The sequence below is a fragment of the Myotis brandtii genome, unplaced genomic scaffold (assembly GCF_000412655.1).
Source record: "Myotis brandtii unplaced genomic scaffold, ASM41265v1 scaffold206, whole genome shotgun sequence".
Lineage (NCBI taxonomy): Eukaryota > Metazoa > Chordata > Mammalia > Chiroptera > Vespertilionidae > Myotis > Myotis brandtii.
In genome coordinates, this window is record NW_005357691.1 from 171,730 (window position 1) to 195,454 (window position 23,725).

The 23,725-nt window shown below is 40.3% G+C and overlaps 1 protein-coding gene across 1 annotated transcript in view; it reads right to left on the minus strand.

Moving 5' to 3' along the window:
• Positions 1-20,003: 20,003 nt before the first annotated feature.
• Positions 20,004-23,725, minus strand: part of MMGT1 (membrane magnesium transporter 1) — a 12,875-nt gene continuing 9,153 nt past the window's right edge. The window contains exons 3-4 of the mRNA XM_005865322.2: positions 22,247-22,350; positions 20,004-20,371 (exon numbers count right to left, since the gene is read on the minus strand). Coding sequence (XP_005865384.1) covers positions 20,212-20,371; positions 22,247-22,350 — 264 coding nt within the window. The 3' untranslated portion in view covers positions 20,004-20,211. The remainder of the gene's footprint in view (positions 20,372-22,246; positions 22,351-23,725) is intronic.

Sequence of the window (23,725 nt, forward strand, 5' to 3'; positions counted from 1 at the left end):
CCATAATACTGGTAAAAACTCGGGGACAAGTTTGGGAAGAAAATATTTGGGACTAAGAGAAATCAGTGTTTGCAAAGATTCCCATAATCAATGGGATGCCTTGGCAGTAACAGTGTCTTCTGCTAGCACAGCCAGCGTGGCTCAGTGGTTGAACATCGACCTATGAACCAGGAGGTCAGGGTTCGATTTCCAGTCAGGGCATATGCCCAGGTTGCAGGCTCGATCCCCAGTAGGGGGCATGTAGGAGGCAGCCAATCAATGATTCGCTCTCTTCGCTGATGTTTCTCTCCCCTCTTCTCTGAAATCAATAAAAATATATTTTTAAAAAATAGTCAGCCTTAAATATAATCTGTTAATCATAATCTCTTTACTTGGAAGAGTCACATCTTATGAAAGCATAGAGATGTGTAAAGTAAGTGGTCATCATTAAGACTAGCCAGAACGAAAAAGTAATGGAAATCTATAGGATGAGGCCCCATGTGCTATCTTCAAGAATGTTTAAACAGAATCTAGGAAATCTTCAAATATCAGAGTGGAATTGAAGTGTGATTCCCCTCTTTCACTTAATCCCTCCATCTCTAGCCTTGAGTTTATAAAATTAAGAACCTCTGTTTGACCAAGGACCCCTGTCTGATGGAGTTGAGGGAAGTAGAGAGACCTCCTCTGGTAGGTGAGGGAGGACATAGGGCAGTTAACTCCATGTGTGCCAGCTGTTCACTCTGTAGTTATGTGCTTGGCATAGAGTAGACATTCAATAGATATTTGTTGAATAAAGTTTTTCACTGATTTGTGATAGCTTTAATATTTTTTTCACAAATTATTTGTCTTAGGTCTAATGATAGTCAACCCACAAATTAGATAGTCCATGACAGATAATTAAGAGTTGGTTATGCATACCAAGCAAAACCACTGAGAAGCAAAATACATACTATGCAGAAGGGAAAAAAATCAAAGCAAAGGAAGTAATACATCAAAGGGGTAACTATGGGTGAGCTTGAATGATGGGACTTTTCTGAAGTTCCTAAATTTTTAACCAACATTCACTAATTATTAAAAAACAAATTTTAATAAGTAAAAAATAAATAAAAGGAACCTAGGAAAACAAATGAATAGTGAAAAGGCATTTCAGTTTGCTTAGCCCTACATTTCTCACCACAAAATTGATACATTGATTAATCAGTTAATTTCTTATGAGGTTTCTTCGTGTGAAGTCAACCTTATGAAAATTAGCATTCCCTAGGAAACTACTCAAATTGCATTTTGAACCCAAAATGTTGAAGATCAGGGCCTGAACAAATGTGACCATTTGAAGGTTGAGCAGCACAGGAAGCTTAACCATACTCAGACATGACTCGCACAACAGAGGAATCCATCACACCTTTGGTTTCTTAGTGTTCCCCCTACCCCACCCCACACTGGATCTATCTATTGGAATTCTTCTCCCTCAGAGAGCTACACTCCAGTCTCTGGATTACTAAAAAGTGGAATTAGAATAAAAATTTTTATTAGAATAAAAATTCTTCTTACTTTATTAGAATAAAAATTCTTCATACTTCTATTGCAGAAGGGAACTTGTCCCCCTCAGAGAGCTACACTTCAGTCTCTGGATTACTAAAAAGTAGAGTTTTGTCACAGTAGGGGAACTTTGATAGACAAAATTTCTTCACACTAAGATAAAAGTATAAAACAATTGTCTCCAGGTTTTTGTAATACTAAATGTGAAAAGTGTTTGTTTCTGAGTGGTAGAATGACTGGTGATTTTCAAATGTATTGTGTGTTTCTTCTTTTATTTTCTGCAATGAACACTGCTTTCATAGGGTGCTTTCAATTGTAGGAAGAGAAAACTCCACTCATTTTGGCTAAATGCTACAAGAAGTCAACACACAACTGAAAATTAGCTTTAGATGAAACTTAATCCAGTGGAGCAGTAATATTACCAAGAGCCTAGTCTCTTTTTATTATTCTCTTCTGCTTTCTTTGATGCCACTTTCATTCCAGTGCTGGCTCCTCCTCATGATTCCATGATGGCTGTCAGAGCTCCTAAATTACAAGCTACTTCAGTTATATTTAGCAATAAAAAGTGGTTATATCTTTGTCCTAGCATTCCTAGAAGTCCTAAGATTTACTGTAATTGGACCCTTTAGTTCACATTCTCATACTTGAACCAGTTATTGTGGTAAAGGGGGCATTAGAATGTCCTGATTTGTTTAGCCTTAGGTCAAAAACAGTAAATGTATATATTGAAAGTTACAATTAATAAACTTGATTTATGGCCATAAATAGAAGCCTGTATCCAATTTTTATTCTGGTTAGAATAAAAATTATTCTTAAGCATACTTGCAAAAATGGCCATATTCTTTTTAAAAAATTGCAATGTTTACTTTCATATTGATGATCTTCTCTAAATAAAATGAAAATAAACTAGAAGTCAATGGCAACAAGAAAAAGCAATCCAAAATTTTAAACACATTCTAAGTAAATATTTACAAGTGAACCATGAGGAAAATATTGAATAGCAAAACTTGTGGAATGCAGTTCAAGTGGCACATAGACAAAGAGATATAGTTTTGCATGCTTTTATTAGACAATAAATAAGTCTGAAAATTGATTATCTATGTCAACTTAGGAAGAAGAATACAACAAATACAAATAAAGAGGAAGAATGAGCTTTATTTTAAAGTAAAGCAATACTAATAATAGAAAAAGAAAATGACAATAGGGATGATCAACAAAGGCAGAGACAAATCTTGGGTGCAATTATTCAAGATAAAGTTTATCCACAAATAAACTATATAAAGAATGAAAAGGCCCAGCCAGTGTGGCTCAGTGCTTGAGCGTCGACCTATGTACTAGGAGGTCACGGTTTGAGGTTCGATTCCTGGTCAGGGCACATGCTTGGGTTGCAGGGTCGATCCCCAGTGTGGAGTGTGCAGGAGGCAGCCAATCAATGATTCTCACTCATCATTGATGTTTCATCTCTCTCTCCCTTTCCCTTCCTCTCTGAAATCAATAAAAGCATATTTTTAAAGTAAATAAATATACTAAAAAAAAAATTTAAAAGAAGGCATAAACATAGACCCAGAAGAGGTTATAAAAATGGAGGGAATACTGTGAAAGACATTATTTCTGATATGAAAATTGAGAGGAAGTAGAGACACTTAATAGAAAAAAAAATAAAACCAATATTTATCAAAGAAGAAACATAAAATCTGAGTATTCCTGTACCTGGTAAAACAAGTAACAAAATATTAATAACCTTCCTGTCCAAAAGGCTTTCCTGATGAGTCCTCCAAACACTAAAGAAGAAATAACATATACTACTATCTTCATAGTATTTATTATAATCTGTAGTCATTTTGTTTATGTATATGTTATCTGCCATTGGAATGTAAGATCCCTGACAACAAGGAATTGAACTGTCTCATATACATTTTACTAATTTTCTTTCATCTCTGACACTTCTATTATAGAGAAAGGGCAAATAGCAATATTAAAATATTTCCTCTAATTAATTCCCTTTTAATGTGCATGAATTTCACCAGGCCACTAGTAATTACATAAACATAGTAAATTACTCTAAAAGAAAAAAAAAGAAATAACACAAGCTCTTTTGGAAAATAAAAAATAAAGGACTAGTTCCCAATTCATTTTATGAGGTCAATATAAACCTGATGCCAGTAGAAGATAAAACTATAAGACAAGATCTCTTTTCTAAAAATAAACACAAAAATCCTAAACAAAAAATTAGAAACCAAAAATATATTTAAAATATATATACATCATGTCACAGTGTAGACTAGTTCAGGAAGGCAAGATTGGTTTACATTTAAAAATTCGTCAATCTTAACCATACTTAAAAAAAAACAGAAGAAGAAAAAAATACATGACCATTTCATAGATGGGTCTAAGTTCAACACCACTCATGATAAAAGTTATCAGTAACTTATAACAGAAAGGCAATTTTCTTAACCTAATAGAGAGTATCTACCCCCAAAAAATTCCTATCGCAAATGTCATACTTAATGGTGATATATCAAATAATTTCTCCCTGAGTTTGTAAACAAGACAAGGATGTCCACTATGTATCAAAAATATATGGAGGCCTGGTCGGTGTGTTCAGTGGTTGAATGTTGACCTATGAACCAGGTCATGGTTCGATTCCCAGTCAGAGCACAGGCCCGTGGTTGCAAGTTTGATCCCCAGTGGGGGTCCTGCAGGAAGCAGTGAATTGATGATTCGCTCTCATCATTGATGTTTCATCTCTCTTCCCCCTCCCTCTCCCTTCCTCTCTGAAATCAATAAAAATATATATATATATTAAAAGAGAGAGAGAGAAAGGGGTGACTGATTCATCCAGAAACGGGCAGGAATTGTTCTCCAGGGAATTCCTGGGGTGGAGCTTGGGGGAGGGGGTTGATTGGGAAGGAGGAGTCAAAGCCACTGTCCTTTGGACTGGGAGTTTCCCCACATCCCCTTTCCTGTTAATACCCAGGACAATAAACGGATGCATAGACTGCCCCCCTCCTCTACCGCAGCTGAAGTCTTCAGCTCTGAGAGCGATAGAGAATAGGGAACAGAACTGGACGGTTTCCAGGTGCACAGCATGAAAGATCTGTCCTCATAGAGAAGAGGAGGCTCTTCACCTGTCCTTGCCTGGAGTCCCTTCTATGGGATCAGTAGCAACGTGGGGATAGTATTGGGTACAGTAATTTCGAAGTTAGGTGTCTAGGGTTAGAAACAGGAGCAAGGAAAGCATCTTCCATGCAGGCAGGCTTCCTGGAGGAGGAAGACTTGGAGAGGGCCCAGTGGTGTTTTCCGGCTCCCTCAGCATGTTGCCATCCAAGGACAGGATCTCACCCACATCCACCCTGTGGTGCTGGTACACCGTGCTGGTGTAGGTCACGTGCTGGAGGATGAAATTCAAAAGCTTCCGGTCACTGGTTGAAATAGTCAGCTGCTTCTGGCCTCTTCCCCGCACCACACTGTCTGGGAGGTCAGCGAGGGTGTTGAGTGTCCCCAGAGAAGCTGTCAGGGTGACCTAAGGTGGGTGAAGTACAAAGAAGCTAAATGGAAGGAAAGGCACATACCCAACATGGCCTGCAAGGGGGCAGAGCATATTAGGGTGAGAGAAGCTCATGGGTGCCCCAGAAGCTAGGGCCTGGCTCTGCATGGTGTCCCTGCTCTGGTCAGAGCAAAGGAGAATTTAGCCCTGGGGCCTGGTGCATTCAAGGGCAGTTCCTTCTCTCTTCTTATCTGTTGGCTTGCAGAACACCATTCTTTTGACTTCAGTTTGCCAACTCCTCCGCTGGTTTGGCTCAGTGGACAGAGCGTTGGCCTGCAGACCGAAGGGTCCCAGGTTCGATTCTGGTTAAGGGCACATGCCTGGGCTGTGAGCTCCGTCCCCATTGCGGGGTGTGCAGGAGGCAGCAGATCAATGACTCTCTCTCATCATTGATGTTTCTATCTCATTCTCCCTCTCTCTTCCTCTCTGAAATCAATAAAAGTATATTAACAAAAATAAATAAAACTCAGAATGGAGCTTTTCAGGGCTTGACTCTGCGCTCTTTGCTAGAAGATTTCATCTTGCTAGAAGATTTCATCCGTTCCCATGGCTTTAAATACCACCCCTCTGCTGATGGTTTCAACATTTGTGTCTAGTTCATCTCTTTCTGAGATCCAACTGTCTGGTTGGTTGCCCTGCTAGGAAGTTTCACAAGCAAATCAAACTGATATCTTCAAAATGGAACTATTAATTTCTCTCTATAAGCCTCTCCCTGCCTCGTGAATGGCACCTTCATCCGCTCAACTGCTCAAGTCCCCAAGTGGAAGTCGTTGCTGTTCTTCCACTTCCCTCACACCTACAGCCAATCTGCCCTTGACCAGAATCAAACCCAGGACCCTTTGGTCTGCAGGCCAACACCCTATCCACGGAGCCAAACCAGCTAGGGCCTTGCTGAAAGCACTTTAGTCAGTCAATGGATATATATTCTGAGATCCAAATTACAGGCACAGGGGGGAAAGTTGTGAATAAGACAGATTCCTTGCCTTCAAGAAGCTTATAGTCTACTAGAGGCCTGGTGCATGAAATTCATGCATGGGTAGGGTCCCTAGGCCTGGCCGGCAATCAGGGCCGATCTGTGGGGTGACTGGCAGGGCAATTGGGGGGCCCCCCCACTGCACCCGCCTTGGCTGGCCTGGGGCCTATGGGCTGGGGGCAGCTTGCATCTGCCCCCTGGTGGTCAGTGCATGTCATAGCTACCAGTCATTCCACTGGTTGGTCCCCTGTTTGGTCAATTTGCATATTAGGCTTTTATTATATAGGATTGGGGAAGAGAAGCCATAAGCATATCACGACGCATATGAGGTAGTTCAGGTACAGATAAGTGCTATAAGAAGATAACAGAGAACTGAGAAAGTGACAGAAGCAGGTGGCAGAGGGCTTACTGGTAGCTGGGGGTGGGGACAGAGGAGGCTTCTAGCCATTCCAACCTCTGTTTAACATACAGAGGTGAGAAAACTAAAACTACATTTCCCAGGCTCCTTTGTAGTTAGGGCTCTTGATGTGATCTACGTCCCACCAGTCGGATGTACTTGCAGAGACCTTGATTTGGAGCTCTGTTAAGTGGGGAAAGCGGGCAGGGCACAGGGCATCCATCTCGGAGGCGCTAGCCCTGGCAGAGGCAACACAACGCAGGAGCCGAAGCCACAGCTGTGGCAGCAGCGTCCTCTCGCAGTGGAAGCAGCAGCACCCGCGGTGGCTCAGTGCCTTGGCGCGGTCTTGGAAGGCCTCCCTGGAACTCCAGCCACTCCTTCGGCTGGAAAAAGTGGGCCCCCTCCCCCCTCACCTCAGACTCCTGTCTGATGTTTCATCTGGATGGGGGCTCTGTCAAAATCCGAGACCAGCCACCACTGGGGGGAGGGGGCTGGGCAGTGAGCCAAGGACAGGATGCCAAGTGCACAAAGGGACTGGGAAGGGGGGGCTCTTGCCTTATAGATGGGGGCACTGGGTCCATCAAACTGAAGACCTGGAGGACACAGGGAAAAAGAAAACAAAATAAAAAGTCATCTGACCTTGGCATTGAAAGGAATGCATTAATTCTATATCCTGATTACCTGGATCTACACACGTGATATAATGACACAGAACTACACAGACCCAGTATACACCAAGGTCAGTTTTCTGGGTGTTTTTTTTATAATTTCTCCCTGAGTTTGTAAACAAGACAAGGATGTCCACTATGTATCAAAAATATATGGAGGCCTGGTCGGTGTGTTCAGTGGTTGAATGTTGACCTATGAACCAGGTCATGGTTCGATTCCCAGTCAGAGCACAGGCCCGTGGTTGCAAGTTTGATCCCCAGTGGGGGTCCTGCAGGAAGCAGTGAATTGATGATTCGCTCTCATCATTGATGTTTCATCTCTCTTCCCCCTCCCTCTCCCTTCCTCTCTGAAATCAATAAAAATATATATATATATTAAAAATGTATGGAGGTCCCGCCAGGAAAATAAAATAGTTTGGAAAGAAAGAAGTAAAATTGTTATTATTCACAGATGACAGTTCTCTGTACATAGAATATTCAAAAAGACAGAAAATAATTACAATTCATAAATAAATGTAACCAATTTACTTGATATAGGGGCAATAATAAAAAATTACTTGTGTTTCTGTATAATAACAGAAATAACAAGAAAAAGACATCTTAGATACAATTGAAAATAGTATCAAGAATATCAAATACCCCAAAATAAATCTAATGAAAGATGTGTTAGAGTACTACATGTAAAACTATAAAACATCACTGAGAGACATTAAAGACTTCTATAAATGGAGAGAAATACTTTTGCATAAATTAGAAATCTCATTATTAAGTTGTTATTGTTATGTATCCCCAGAATGATTATAGCAATCATATTTAAATTTCACCATGTTAATTTGGGGAGAAATTTCAAGCTCATAATATAAAAGTAAATGGGGCCCTGGCCAGTTTGGCTCAGTGGATAGAGCATTGGCCCATAGACTGAAGGGTCTCGGGTTCGATTCAGGGCAAGAGCACATACATACCACATACCTCGGTTACAGGCTGGATCCCTGCCCTGTTCAGTGCGTGTGCAGGAGGCCACCAGTCGATGTGTCTTTTTTCTTCTTCACCTTCTTCTTCTTCACCTTCTTCTTCTTCTTCTTCTTCTTCTTCTTCACCTTCTTCTTCTTCTTCTTCTTCTTCTTCTTCTTCTTCTTCTCTCTCTCTCTCTCTCTCTCTCCTCCTCTCTCTCTCCCTTCCTTCCACTCTCTAAAAATCAATGGAAAAATATCCTCTAATGAGGGTTAACAAGACAAACAAAAAAAAGTATATGTGTATCAAAAGGCTTAAAATAACCAAGAGAAACTATAAGAAGAAAAAAATAGTCAAAGTTGAAAGAAACACACTACCAGATATAAGACCTACTGTAAAGGTAAAATAATGAAAAATATGTAGCATTGGAGAAAAGGCAGGTAAATACACCATGGAAGAGGATAGAGAATCTAGAAATCAATCTGGAAATAGATAAATGCTAGATTTATAACAACAGGGCCTGCAAAGCATTGTGGAAAAATGATAGTTCTTTTAATAAATCCATTCTACAGGGGAAAAATAAATCTTAACTCTTACTTCAATCTGTTTTATAAAAACTTTATGGGAGAATAATAGGAGATCTAAAAGAAAACCTAGAATATTATCTTCATGGCTTTAGGGTAGGCAAAGATTTTTAAAAGGAAAAAAAGCACTGACCATAAAGAATAAATTGATTAATTAGACTTATTTAAATTAAACTTCCTGTTTATCAAAAAACACTCCTGCATTAAGAGAGTAAAAAATCAAAACAGGCCCTGCTGGTGTGGCTTAGCGGCTGAGTGTCGACCCAGGAACCAAGAGGTTGCCGGTTCAATTCCTGGTTAGGGCACATGCCCCGGGTTGCAGGTTGCATCCCTAATAGGGGGAATGCCAGAGGCAGCTGATCAATGATGTTCCTCTTTATCCATGTTTCTATTTCTCTATCCCCCTCCTTTCTTCTCTCTATAAAAACAAATAAAAAATATTTTGCAAAATAGTCAAAAGAGATCTATAGAAGATACTCAAAATTATATATTTAAATATATGTATATGTAAAAAATGAATGAAATCCAGAATATATGTGAAACTACAAGCCAATTTTAAAAATAGAAATATCTCAATAAAATATGGGTAAAAGACCTGAAAAATCACTTCATAAAGGACATAAGTGAATGGTAAGCAAACCTGATTAATTAGTATAAAATGAAAGTTTAGACATAATGAGACATCACTGCACACCCACCAAAGTGGTTGAAATTACAGACTGATTATAGCAAGTGTTTGTGAGTATATGATACAGTAAGAACTCTCATACATTGCTAACCCAGATTCCCACATAGATGCCCAAGGACATAGTTAAAGGTTAGAGAGAACTCTTTCAAAGCTGATATATAGAAATCGAGGAAAAGTATCTCACTCCTGGGCTGAAACAGAGCATCCAAGGAGATTCCATCACCTAAGGCAGACAGAGCTCCAAAGAAGTCTCCTGCTATGAGGACCCAAGGAAGAGCAGCCAGCCTTACACAAGTGAGATGAAATGCTCAAGGAAATGTTCTGAACTAGGGCAGAGAAAGATCCTCCTCCTGTGCAGAGATCAACCTTCAAAAAAATAGTCCCAGCCACCTCAGATCTCAGACTGAACCCTGAGAAAGAGCCCCAATCAAGGCAAAGGTCTACCTCACCTATGGCTGAGGTAGAGCATCCAAAGAAAAGTTCCCTTCCCAGGGCTTGGATAGAAAACCAAGAAACATGCCCACCCTTGATGCTGAGAGAAGCACAAAGGAAGAATCCCCTTACCAGCACTGAGAGAATAACATAAGGAAAAGTTCTTCACAGAACTGAGATAGAGCAACAAGGACAGCCCCCTCCCCAACATGGCTGACATAAGGTGCGCAAGGAAAATGCCTCCCAATTGGTGAGAAAGTACCCAAAGTAAAGGTCCACCTCACCTATGACTAAGATAGAGCTGCCAAGGGAGAGTTCCAGCTTAGTCTTTGAGAATCCAAGAAAGGTCACCCCACAGAACTGTGACAGAGCCACCGAAAGAGGTCTCCTCAGGACTGGGATAGGGCACCCACTAAGAGTTCCCACTAGGGATGAGCAAAACACACAAAAAAATACTGCCCCATCATAGCTGAGAGAGTGCCCAGGGAAATGTGCCCCCTTAGTGCTGAGTTAGGCACCAAGGAGAGCCTCTCACAGGCTGAGATAGAGCCCTCAAGGGAGAGCAACCCAAGGGCTGAGCTAAGGTACCCAGGAAAGAGCCACAGCCCCAAGGCAGATACAGAACACCCAAAGAAAAGTTCCCCTCCCAGGGCTTGGATAGCAAGCCAACAAACACTGCCACCCCTGGTGCTGATACAAGCACCCAAGGAAGAATCCCCTCACCAGCTCTGAGAGAGTTATACAAGAAAAGCTTCATAAAACTGAAATAGAGTGACAAGGACAGCCCCCTCCCCAACATCGCTGACACAAGTTGTGAAAGAAACAATGATCACAGCAAAACAGTACATTAGACACAAGGAAAATGCCTCCCCATTGGTGAGATCAGCACCCAAGGAAGTGTCTCCACAGAGCTGACACAGAGCTCCACAGAGTAAATCATCCAGGAATAGTCCCACAACCTGGACTGAGTACAACTAAAGAAGAGATGTTTTCCCAGCAGAGACAGAGCACCCAGGTCAAAGAACCCAGAATCCACATGCAACGTGTTAAGATCCTGACCTTGTTGGAGGAGCCTGGAAGTAACTCAGAAAATGGCAGTCAAGTTGTGGTGCCTCTCTAGAAACAACTCCCTTTCTGGGAGTTGCTGGAACTACTACTGAGTGTTTGAGAGTAATGTACTTGAGGAAGTGTCTCACCAGAAGACACTGAGATTTATTATTGCCTAAGAGGAGTTCCAGGGAAGCTGTTTGCCATAGAGTGCTGCTAGCCACACTACCCTGTACCAACTGGGCTCTGGATAAGCTATGTGAGATGCAGAGACTGATGCTGGAGATTCTGGTGCCCAGCAGGAGCCAGCTGTGCCAGCATCCCCCAGAACCAGGAAGCAAAACTTTCTCCCTGTAATGAATGTCTCTAGCACCCTCTACAGATAATCTTTTGTGTCAAGTTCCACAAGAAAAAAATGAAAGGAACCATAACCATTTTCACAGAGCAGGCTAGAAGAGTGATTTTGGAGCTGAGAGGAAATAAATTTAAAAAAACAACAACAGCACACCAGTACTGTCTTGGTAGCTCAGTTGGTTAGAGCATCATCCCAAGATGCTGAGGGTGCAGGTTTGATCCCCCGGTAAGGGGGTTAGGGTCAGGGCATATACAAGAATCAACCAATGAATGCATAAAGTGGAACAACAAATCAATTTCTCTCCCTTAAAAGCATTTGTTAGGAAGGTATCTACTGAAAATCTGTAAGACATATTATTCCTAGTAGTGAAAAATTGGAAGCATTCCTTGCAAAATCAAAACAATATAAGATTCCCACCTTTGTCACTTCTATTCAGCACTGCACTACAGGAATTCCTACCTTGTACCTCAAAATAGTGAAGAGGCTGTTCAGACAGAGCGAGCTCTCAGAGTGTTTAATTATGGACAAGCCCCAAGAATGTCTTTTTCAAAGAGTTGCCAGGCATGTTAAATAGTAATAATTCTCACAGAATAGTTGTGATTCTCGATTTTCAAGGCTACCATGGAGCAGAAGAGAAAAGGATGAGAAGAGAACAATTTAAAACACCACAAACATTCCTGTTATTGTGCTGTAGCTGTTTTTTTTTAAACAAACCCTACTAGGAATTTTTGCAATACTTTGGTTAATTCCAGAGTTCTGAAACTGTTGATTTTGACATTTGCCAGTGTTCTTATTGCTTTTCTTTAAAATTTTTTTTCAAGTACAGTTTAAATTCATAATTAATTTGTATGTTTCAGGCGTACAGCATAGTAGCTAGACAATCATATACTTTATAAAGTGATCCCCCTGATAAGTCTAGTACCCACATGTCACCATACAGTTATTAAAATATTATTAACTATATTTCCTATGCTGTAGTTCACATCCCCATGACTACTCTGTAACTACCAATCTGTATTTCTCAATCCCTTCACCTTTTCCACCCAGTCCCCCAACCCCCATCCCCTCTGGCAACCATCAGTCTGTTCTCTGTATCTATAAATCTGTTTCTGATTTGTTTGTTCATTTCAGATTATCAAATTTTAAAAAGTTTACTAAACCCAGTATTGGCATGGGCCTCATAAATAATTATTATACACTAGAGGCCTGGTGCATGAAAATTCATGCACTCAGGGGGTCCCTCAGCCCAGCTGGCACCCTTTCACAGTCCGGGACCCCTCGGGGGATGTCCACCTGCCGGCTTAGGTCTGCTCTCAGGGGGATTGGGCCTAAGCTGGCAATCAGACATCCCTCTGGCAGCCTGGGAGCCCTTGGGGGATGTCTGACTAATGAGTTAGGCCCACTCCCTGCTAGTCAGACATCCTTAGTGCTGCCACGGAGGTGGGAGAGGCTCCCGCCACTGTCACTGCACTGGCCAGCCATGAGCCAGCTTCTGGCTGATCAGCACTCCCCCTGTGGAAGCGCACTTACCACCAGAGGGCAGCGTCTGCCCCTAGTGGTCAGTGCGCATCATAGTGATGGGTTGTTCTCGGTCATTCTGCCATTAGTGTCAATTTGCATATTGCCCTCTTATTATATAGGATTATATGTTGACTTATAGCTGGGCAAAGATTTCCGGAGAACAATTAGGCAATAACAACTGAAATAAAAAATACTCTTTGACCCAGCAATTCTACTGCTAGTAATGAACACCATTGGTATAATCACATTATATGTACAAGTATGTTCACTGCAATATGGTTTGGCAATAGAAAATGTTTAAACATTTATAACACATTCACACATCAGAATACCACACAGTCATTAAAAAGAATGAGTTATTTCAGTATATACTGATACTGAAAGATATTATAAGACAGCAAAAAAGCCAGGTACAGAGGAGTATAATTCCATCTGATTCCATTCACATAAACTTTAAAAATGTATATATTTACTGGCAAATAATTTTTTTCCTGAAAGAACATTCAAGACACTTTAAGCCGATTATCATTGGAGAGAAGTATTACCAGGAGTAGAAAGAAAAGGGCAAGTTTTCATTTCATGCCTTTCAGTATCATCTGATTTTTTGCCATATTCATGTATTTTTTTCCTCTTTAAAGAGTACTTGATGAATAGGTTGTTTTAGATATTCTTAGGTAGATTTAAATACAATCAAACCTCAGTTCTCAAACATCTCTCATCTCAAACAATTCTGTTCTCAACCGTTATTCACAGAAAAAAAAAGTCTCAGTTTTAACTTTGGTTCTCCACCTGACAACGCTTTCACATTATACATCAGCATGACAGAAAGCATCTCTCAGGCCACAAACAAAGGAGAAAATGGGCCAGTAAAGTCAGTTTCCAGCTAAACCTTGCCTTGCTAACGTCTCAGATAATTGTGCTGTGAATATGTGTGTGTGTGTGTGTTGCTTTTGTTGCTGGTGAAATGGATGATTAAAACAATTTTAAAACATAAGGAGGGTGCTAGCTGGTTTGGCTCAGTGGATAGAGCGTTGGCCTGTGGACTGAAGGACCCGGGTTCGATTCCATTCAAGGGCACATGCCCTGGTTGCAGGCTCAATCCCCAGTAGGGGGCGTGCAGGAGGCAGTCGATCTATAATTCTCTCTGATCATTGATGTTTCTATCTCCCTCTTCCTTCCTCTCTAAAATCAATTTTAAAAAAATAAGGAGGCAAGATGGCTAATGTTGTTAGTTGTGAAAGAAACAATGATCACAGGCAATTGAAGAGGTAGAAGAACTGTTGTTAAATTGGATAAACAAAAAGCAGTTAGCCAGTGACAGTATTTCAGAGCCCACCATATGTGAAAAAGCGAAGGTGCCATATACTGACTTGCTAGACACCCCTGGAAAGAGTGCTGAAAGTGATTGTCTAAGGCTAGTAGGGAATGGTTCGATATATTTAAGAAAGAAGTGTTTGGTTATCCATTAAACAGTACATTAGACATGTACTGTAATTAAGGAAGGTTATAGCAGGGAATCATTTGGGGGTCTGGAACACATTAATTCAATTTACATTCTTTCTAATGGGAAAAAAAATGATTTGGTTTTCAAACGAATCGCTTCTCTAACAGCCTTCCAGAACAAATTAAGTTCAAGAACCAAGATTCCACTGTACTGGTAGTGCTATTTTAAAAAATACTTGCAGATAAGTGCCAAGCTTTGCAAACCAGAACTTCCTTTTGGATTTTCAGTAAACTTTAGATTTGCCTCCTAATGCTTTAATCATGATTTCCTGTTAAATATAAAGTGACATTTTGTAATGGCAGTTTGGCTATCTAACAAATTTGTGATGAAATTATTAGATACTGTTACTCAAGGACCAAAATTCTTATATCCCAAAGGTTATTTGACAAATTATAAATAAAAATGAGATTATTCATTTTATTTTGACTCTAAAAAAACATTAAATTACAATAAGACATTACATATACAATAAAAATTAAAGTATCCATTGAATTCAGTAAAACAGCATCACACTAGAAAAAATAGTCAAGCCCAGCCGGCATGACTCAGTGATTGAGCATCGACCTATGAGCCAGGAGGTCATGGTTTGATTCCTGGTCAGGGCACATGCCCAGGTTGCAGGCTCGGTCCCCAGGGTGAGGCGTGCAGGAAGCAGCCCATCAATGATTCTCTCTTATCATTGATGTTTCTATCTCTCCCTCTCTTAAATAAATAAAATCAATTTAAAAAATAGTCATAAAATTAGCTCTTAATCTTTTCTGGGGACAGAGAAGCAGAAGAAAATGAGATTAAAATTAAAAATCCACTGCCCCAAGCAGGGTAAAGGTGAGACAATCATTTATTTATTAGACAGAGCAGGTCATTAAAAGTGAGGAAACATATTCAAAAGAATGTGCTTTTCTTGTGTTATAGGTACTGATGCTCACAACAAACAACACTGCTCAATACGTCATGGAAACAGGCCACATAGAGCCAAGAAGATGCTGTCATGCCACTGAAAAAGAAGCTACACTGCTTAGGAAACATTCCCTAAGGCAGTGGTTCTCAATCTTGGCTGCACATTAGAATCACCTGGGAATCTTTTTAAAATCCTGATTTCTGGGCCTCATCCTCCGGAAATTCTGTTTCTTTGTTATGGGTTGGGGCCACAACACTAGTAACAAAGAAACAAAATTTCCGGAGGAGGAGGCCCAGAAATCAGGATTTTAAAAAGATTCCCAGGTGATTCTAATGTGCAGCCAAGATTGAGAACCACTGAGAGCGTCAGCCTGGGGACTGAAGGGTCCCAGGTTTGATTCCTGTTAAGGGCATGTACCTCGGTTGCAGGCACATCCCCAGTAGGGGATGTGCAGGAGGCAGCTGATCGATGCTTCTCTCTCATCGATGTTTCTAACTCCATCCCTCTCCCTTTCTCTCTGTAAAAAATCAATAAAATATATTTTTTTTAAAAAAGATTCCCAGGTGATTCTAATGTGCAGCCAAGGTTGAGAACCACTGGGTTACAGAGAGCTCCAATTCACTGTTCTACATTTTCTGCAGCTGAACCATTAGCTCATAGCATTTGGCTGGTTCCCTGGTTACTAAGAAGTGAGTCTTCCCATATTCTAGAGAGCTTTCAATAGTTCAGACTTCTGAATGTCACTGAAATCAGTCATCTGCAGGCTGAATTAGCTTACATTACTACATTTTTGGGACTTACCCTAGGTCAGAGGTGGAGACTGTCTTGCCCATGGACTGAGCCATATAAGGCCCACAAAATCACTTGGTCTGGCCCTGCCAAGGCATTGGGGGTGAGTTAATTAAATGTTTAACCAAATACAGCAGGCTAATTTTTAAGTTGATAATTTTGTATGGCCTGCGAATGATGTTATAAATACCCAAATGGCCCTTGGCAGAAAAAAAGTTCCCCACCCCTTACCCTAGGTAGTCATGGACTGTCTCATAGTATAAATAAAATTTGGACCTAACCTATTTAGCCCTGTTAAAATTCACCTGAATCACTTCAGTTCGATGGTACATACTTGAAAAAGATAGCAGAAATTCACTGGAGGAAAGTAAAGAAATTCGGAAGTTCACCTGGCCCTGAGTATATAAATAAGCTGCTAGCAAAGTGAGACACATTTGAAAACTACTATGTCAATTATTTTCCAAATTATTTGGCATCATTTTTAGCAGGACTTTACTGGCTAGGCAGGCAAAGATTTCAATATCCACTCTAGAGACTAACCAAAATATTATAAGTAGTAGTATGTCATGAATATTTGGTTATGAGGAAAAAACTATTCAGCATGCGATTGAATGAGAAACCTATTAGGTATCTGACATTCCGTCCTTACATCTACTGATTTTACCAACCACTTCCTTTCACAGTAGTCACAGTTCTTAAGATGACAAGTTCTCATTCCACATAGGACAAAGCCTATTTAGGAAGCCACTCATGAAAGACCAGATATTATATGAATTCATTTATAGTAAATGACCAGAAGGCAAATCATAGAGATTGAAAGTAGATTAGTGGTTGCTTGGGGCTGGGAGGCATTGGGAGAAAATGAAATATGAATGCTTAAAAGGTAGAGGGTTTCTTTTTGGGGTGATGACAATGTTCTCAAATTGACTGTAGTCATGGTTGCACAACTTGTGACTATATTGTAAAACCACTGAATTATACCTTTTAAATGGCTGAATTGTAAGGTATGTGAATTATATCTTAATAAAGTTGTTATGAAAACATATTAGGAAGGGAAGACAGTCCCAAGAGAACATGAGGCTCTTGCAAATCCAGTCATATCTGAAACAGCATACAAGCTGATATATAAGGAGCTGGTTTCTCACACACTATTTTGATTTGATTATCACCACTTTTGATTAACCCCTGACAACATTTTTAACTAATTTCTAAATTATTTTAGGTTATCAGAAGATTTATAACTTTGTTTTCCTTAGAGATCATAGTCAGTGTTTCACAGAAAGACTAGGTTGGCAAAACAAAGCTAAACAAAACAATAAAAACCAAATAAAAAAATAATCACCTGCTTTGAGGCTATGCATTTTACAAGGCAGAATAGAAGAGCTGAGGTTCATTCCTAAAGGAAAAAAAATGCCATCAAATGTAAGGGCATCATGTCTCTTGTCTAAAGCACGTTTCCTTTTCAAATCTGCATAGATATTCCCTTTACATCTATACAGTTCAACATAAGCCATATTTACTATACCTGTAGAATTCAATAAAATCAATGTTCTCTACAAAGAAATGTTAAGCTTTCTGCAGATCAAAAAGCTAGCCAAATTTCCTTAAAACTAAAATTACTGTTTCTAAAAAGCACTATTCTGTATCTTCAGCCTCATAAAACTAAAATTACTATTTCTAAAAAATTTCTACTCTGTATTAACATACCATGATGATGGAAAACTCTAAGCCTGCTACAAGTCAAAAGCTACAAAACAATTTCTTTAAAAATGACCTGAATTTTTAAAAAATATATTAGCTCCAAATATTTAGAACATATTCGGCCAAATTTCTTTGAAGTCTACCTTTAACAAGAAATTTATTTTTACTAATTCACTAGTGTAATATGCAATAAAGAAAGACTTTGCATAAGTTAAACTGGCTAATTACAAGTAATCAGTTTTCCTCAGTGATTACTATTCCTCTACATAGGCAGGGTAATTAAATCACAAAGGGTCTTTTTGGTGTATCTTCAACTATTCTTACACTACATAACCAATTAGGGAATTTTTTACAGTTAAAGAGAACACAAGTAGCTTTATAGGAAGTTGAGTGTGTTAAATATACATATGTTTGTTATGAAAAAGAATTTCTGACACAAAAATTGCTCACTGCACAGAGAAGCATAGAGAAGTGATGAAACAAGACAGCTGATGTTTGATGGTACATGGGAGTCAGGTGGAGTGAGAAGTCATAGATAAATTAAAAACTGGCAAGTATCTGTTGAAGCAGAGCCACTTTTTTGGGGGCATAAGAAAAAATGATGTCACCTTTTTAAATCTCTTTAGAGAAGTCAATTTGTTGTTAAGAAATGAAGACCAAATTTTAAAAAAAATGAAGACCATTTTATTACCATTAATGCTGCAAAATGCAGTAGTCACACTGATTCCAAAAGGATCCTAAATACTGTGGTGCAAAGAAAAGAAACCTAAGAAAATAATTACAAAAAAACCCCACACATTTTCCCCAAAGAAATGTGTTCAAAACAGTGACTCTTAAAGACAGAGGGAGATTCCACACAGAAGAGGAGGAGACAGTGTGATCACAGAGACAAAAGAGGGAGTGATGTGGTCACAAACCAAGGGATGCTCAGAGGCATCAGAAGCTGCAAGGGCCAAGGAACAGATTCTCCCCTAGGGCGTTTGGTGGGGGTACAACCCTGCTGACACCTTGATTTTGGACTTCCAGGCTTCAAAATTGTGAGAGAATAAATTTCTGTTGTTTAAAAAAAAAACACACAAAAAAAACCAGTGACTCTTACAAAAGATGTCAATTTGTTGTAAATGAAAAAAAGAATTCTCACTATGAAAGATCAAGGGCTCCTTTCACAAATAATTAGTACTGCATCAATAACTTGACGTTCACTGCAGCACTATTTACAATCTATATATATAAAAGCCCAGTGACCGAATGATGGAACGACCTGTCCACCAGTCACTGTGTTGTGCACTGACCACCAGGGGGCAGATGCTCAATGCAGGAGCTGCCCCCTGGTGGTCAGTGTGCTCCCACAGTGGGAGTGCTGTTTGGCTGACTGGGATGAGTGGCTGCTCCTGCAGTGGGAGCAGCCGCTAGCAGGCCCAGTCTCTGTACCTATCAAATACCTGAGACAATCTAAACTCTGGCCTGACCCCACCAGCTGATGCAGGCCCTCCTCTAAGGTGTCTAGAAAGAGCGTGGGGAGCAGGCACAGGCGGATGGCAAGAGGGACATGACTGTGGACCCCCCGGGGAGGCTGTCCTGATGGCTGAGGATCCTGGAACACAGCTGCCCTGAACATCCCTGATGGTGTCATCTATCTGGCATCACACATCAAGGACATTCAACAAGTGGCTTTGGGGTGCAAAGCTCTCCGCCAGGTTTATCCAGGACATGGAACACACCTTTACCCAAGACATTACCCCAAAATATCAGCTCAGACTAATTTCTTCATTCAGCAGCGGCTCAGAGAGTGGGTCCACAGCCACTCAGCTGACCGAGATGAGTGGCGCTACCATAGTGGGCCGATTCCCGCAGGCTACTCCCCCCACCAGTGCACAAATCCGTGTACCCGGCCTTTAGTAGCCAAGATGTGGAAACAGCCCAAATGCCCATCAGTAGATGAGTGGATAAAAAAGCTATAGTTCATTTACAAATGGATTACTAGTCGGCAGTAAAAAGAAGGAAATCTTGCCTTTTGTGACAGCATGGATGGATGTGGAGAGTATTATGCTAAGTAAAATAAGCCAGTCAGAGAAAGACAAGTACCATATTATTTCACTTATATGTGCAATTTAATGAACAAAATAAACTAAGAACCAAAATAGAAACAAACTCATAGATACAAAGAACAAATTGACAGCTGTCAGAGGGGAGGGGGGTTGGAGGGCTAGGTGAAAAAGGTGAAAGGATTAAACAAAAAGAAAACTCAAAGACACAGACAACAGTATGGTGATTACCAGAGGGTGAGTGAGGTGAGGGAAGATAGAAGAGGGTAAAAAGGGTATAAATGGTAATGGAAAGAGACTTGACTTGGGGTGGTGAACACACAATACAATATACAGATGATACATTATAAAATTGTACACCTGAAACTTATATAATTTTATTAACCAATGTCACCCCAATAAATTCAATTAAAAAAATAAATAAATCTTGAAATTCTCCAAAAAAAATAATTTGATTACAGTGTACAAACAAGGGCCACAGACTTGTTTTAGTTAGATCTAAAAGATCAATATAAATACTTATGGGGGGAGTGTTTTATACTCCAAACTCCAATATTCCAACTCTGTGTCCTGTACTGTTATGATTTGTAAAAATCTTAACGACGCAGGGATTCAAGTTTTCGTAACTTCAACGATGTATTAGAGGACAATGCATCTTGATTTGAAGAATTTGTTGTATCTGAAGGCCGAAACAGTACTCTACCACGATGATTAAATACATAAAATGATGGATGATTCCTTAATGTGTCAAATGTCCTTAAAAGAAAAAAAAAGCATCAATTTTAGATAAATCCTTATAAAAAGCCCATTTGAAAATAAGCAGGCTTCTGGTGAATTTGCTATTAGTTATATTTAAAACTATGTTTAAATTCATGAAACCAGATCATAAATGGTAATCATACTATATCTCATTTCTTTCTTGTATAAGGAAAATAAAAAACCTGGAAAAGCAATATATAGCCATAGAATTTTTCATTCAGCCAGTCCTTCCAGTATGCCTATGAATAACATAAGTAGTTACTCAACTTTAATCACCTCTGTAGATCTAACATAAGCCCATGCCAAATAATCTTTTTCAAAAACCAGTACAGAGATTGTACCTTTGATTAGCCTCATTTGGCCATCACTATCCAAGTCCTATGATCTGTTTTCTAAACATAGTTCAAAGATAACAAAAAAATTCCTTAAATTTCTTTGGTCTTTCTGAACCTGCTGTTGTCCAAATTCATATATTTACCACCTAGTAAAATCATATTTTGCTACCATCTACTTAATGCCTTTCTGTTTTACTTCTTTTTTAAAAAATATATTCTTATTGACTTCAGAGAGGAAAGCAGAGAGAGAGAAACAATGATGAGAATCACTGATCGGTTGCCTCCCACACGCCCCCCACTGGGGATTGAGCCCAAAACCTGGGCATGTGCCCTTGACCGGAATTGAACCCAGAACCCTTCAGTCTGCAAGCCGATGTTCCATCCACAGAGCCAAACCAGCCAGGGCTACTTCTTTCTTTCCTGGCCTTTGCCGGTGATTCTTAGTAGACTCTTTGTAAGAACAGTAGTGGGTGATTACAGTGGCGTATCCTTTCTTCTTCTCCAGTGAGAGATATGTGGTCTAATAAAGTTCACAATCACCTAAGTGTATGGCTTTTAGTGTTGGTTTGTTTCTAAAACAGGAAGCCTGAGATGTGACTATTTAAAATGTAAATAAAAAGAGGTTGATTTTCCTCTAACACATAAATGTTTATTGTGAGTCCTCACAAGAAAATATTATAAAAGGTTAAATTTTCCAGAATAAAGAAGTGGGTAAAGTTCAGAGATGGAAATGAACAAAGCTAAAGGATGATTTTATAAAAGAAATATTGCCATGGCTGGTGTGGCTCAGTTGGTTGGGCATTATCCCATGCACTGAAAGATTGCCAGTTCAATTCCCCTTCAGGGCACATTCCCAGGTTGCAGGTGGGGACATGCAGGAGGCAGCTGATCAATGTTTCACTTTCACATCGGTGTTTCTCTCTACCCTCCCTTTATCTCGCTCTAAAAATCAATAAAAAGTCTTTTAAAAAAGAAATACTGACAAGAAAAGCAAGCAAAGTTCATGAAAATAGCTTAGAAGAAGTACAGGAGAAAAAAGAAAGCAGAATAATAAATATACTTTAATCCAGGGGTAGAAAAGGGCCTGAGAACAGAGTTTATATCACAGATTAGATTCAAGTAATAAAGGAAACAGAAAATCCCTTATTCTTCCAAAGATAGAGCTGAGTCAGAGGACAAAAGAGGAAAATAGGAAGGAAGGAGAGGAAAGCAAAGAGAAGGAAGGAGACAGAAGGAAGGAAAAAAATTTCTGAGGGAATATCTTCCTATATATCTATTTCCATCCACCTATCTATCCAAACAACCAATAAGTAATTTTAGGCAAACACAACATCTTATTCTAATATCAATAGTCTGTCATTCAACTTCCATTTTTCCTATCATATCAAACAGTGCCTCAATATTTTGATTTCATTACACAGACATATTGTATAATCAAAATGTAAAAACCAACTTTAAAGTACCAGAACACATACATTTATGTAAATGAAGCAAAACTCTTAAGAAATTAAACACTTACTAAAAGGGGAAAACTTACTTATTTTTTAGTTCTGAAGTGGCATCCATGTCTTTAAACTCCCCTGCAATATGAACTATACCATAACAGGTAACCGCAAAGGCCAGAAGTGTCTGAAGAACTATCTGTGAGCATAAAAATTAAAGATTACTAAATACAAGTATTATTATAAACCTTTACAATTTTATCTCCATAAAATTTTAGCTTCTAACAGGTATTTCTCCCAGATCCTATCAAGGAGTCAATTCTTAGTTTAAAGATTTTGACTTAAACACTATAAAATCTGTAAATTCTGTGGATTGGCTACAAAAATACTTGTGAGTTTTGCTCAAATAACAAAAACAGGTACTGAACCCTAGCCAGCTTGGCTCAGTGGATAGAGCGTTGGACTGTGGACTGAAGGGTCCTGGGTTAGAGTCTGGTCAAGGGCACATGCCTGGGTTGCGGGCTTGATCCCCAGTAGGGGGCGTGCAGGAGGCAGCTAATCGGAGGGTCTCTCTCATCATTGATGATTCTATCTCTCTCTCTCCCTCTCCTTTCCTCTCTGAAATCAATAAAGATATATTTAAAAAAACAGGTACTGAGCCATTCAAAACTCAGTTATCAACTACTATTTGCTTCCAAAAGCAACTGAGAATTTTTAATGTATTATTGTTAAATATCATCCTATATAGTAAAAGGCTAATATGCAAATCAACCAAATGCGGAACAACCGGTCGCTATGATGCACACACTCCACCAGGGGGCAAACGCTCAATGCAGGAGCTGCCCCCTGGTGGTCAGTGCACTCCCACGGGGGGAGCACGGCTCAGCCAGAAGCCAGGCTCACGGCTGGCAAGTGCAGTGGCGGTGGCAGGAGCCTCTCCAACCTCCGTGGCAATGCTAAGGACCCCTCGGGGGAGTGGGCCTAAGCCGGCAGGCTGACATCCCCCGAGGGGTCCCGGACTATGAGAGGGCACAGGCCCGGCTGAGGGACCCCACCCCAGTGCACGAATGTTGTGCACCGGGCCTCTAGTCTACACTAATCAAAGAGAAACATGCAATTTAACCATCACTCCGCCACTCTGCTACACCCACAAGCTACACCCACCAGCCAATCAGGAACGAGTATGCAAATTAACCCAACTAAGATGGTGGAGGCCAGAGCTGGAGCCAACAGGAGGCTTGGGTTGCCCCCGGCGATGGAGGAAGCCAAGCTTCCTGCCTGCCCTGGCTGGCCCTGGGCTCCGCTCAAGGCTACCAAGTTTCAATTATAGAAGATAAATAAACCCCAGATACCTGCTTCCAGCCCACCCTGGCCTCTGCTCAAGGAGGGGCTGAAAAAAAAAAGAAAAAAAGGAGAGGCTGGGAGCTTGGGTCACCAGGGGCGTGGCCAGCCTGAAAACGGCCATCAGCCCCTCATCCAGGCTGGCCAGGCACCCCAGCAGGACCCCCCCCACCCTGAAGGGGCTGTGGCAGCCTGAAAACGGCCCTCAGCCCCTCACCCAGGCTGGCCACACC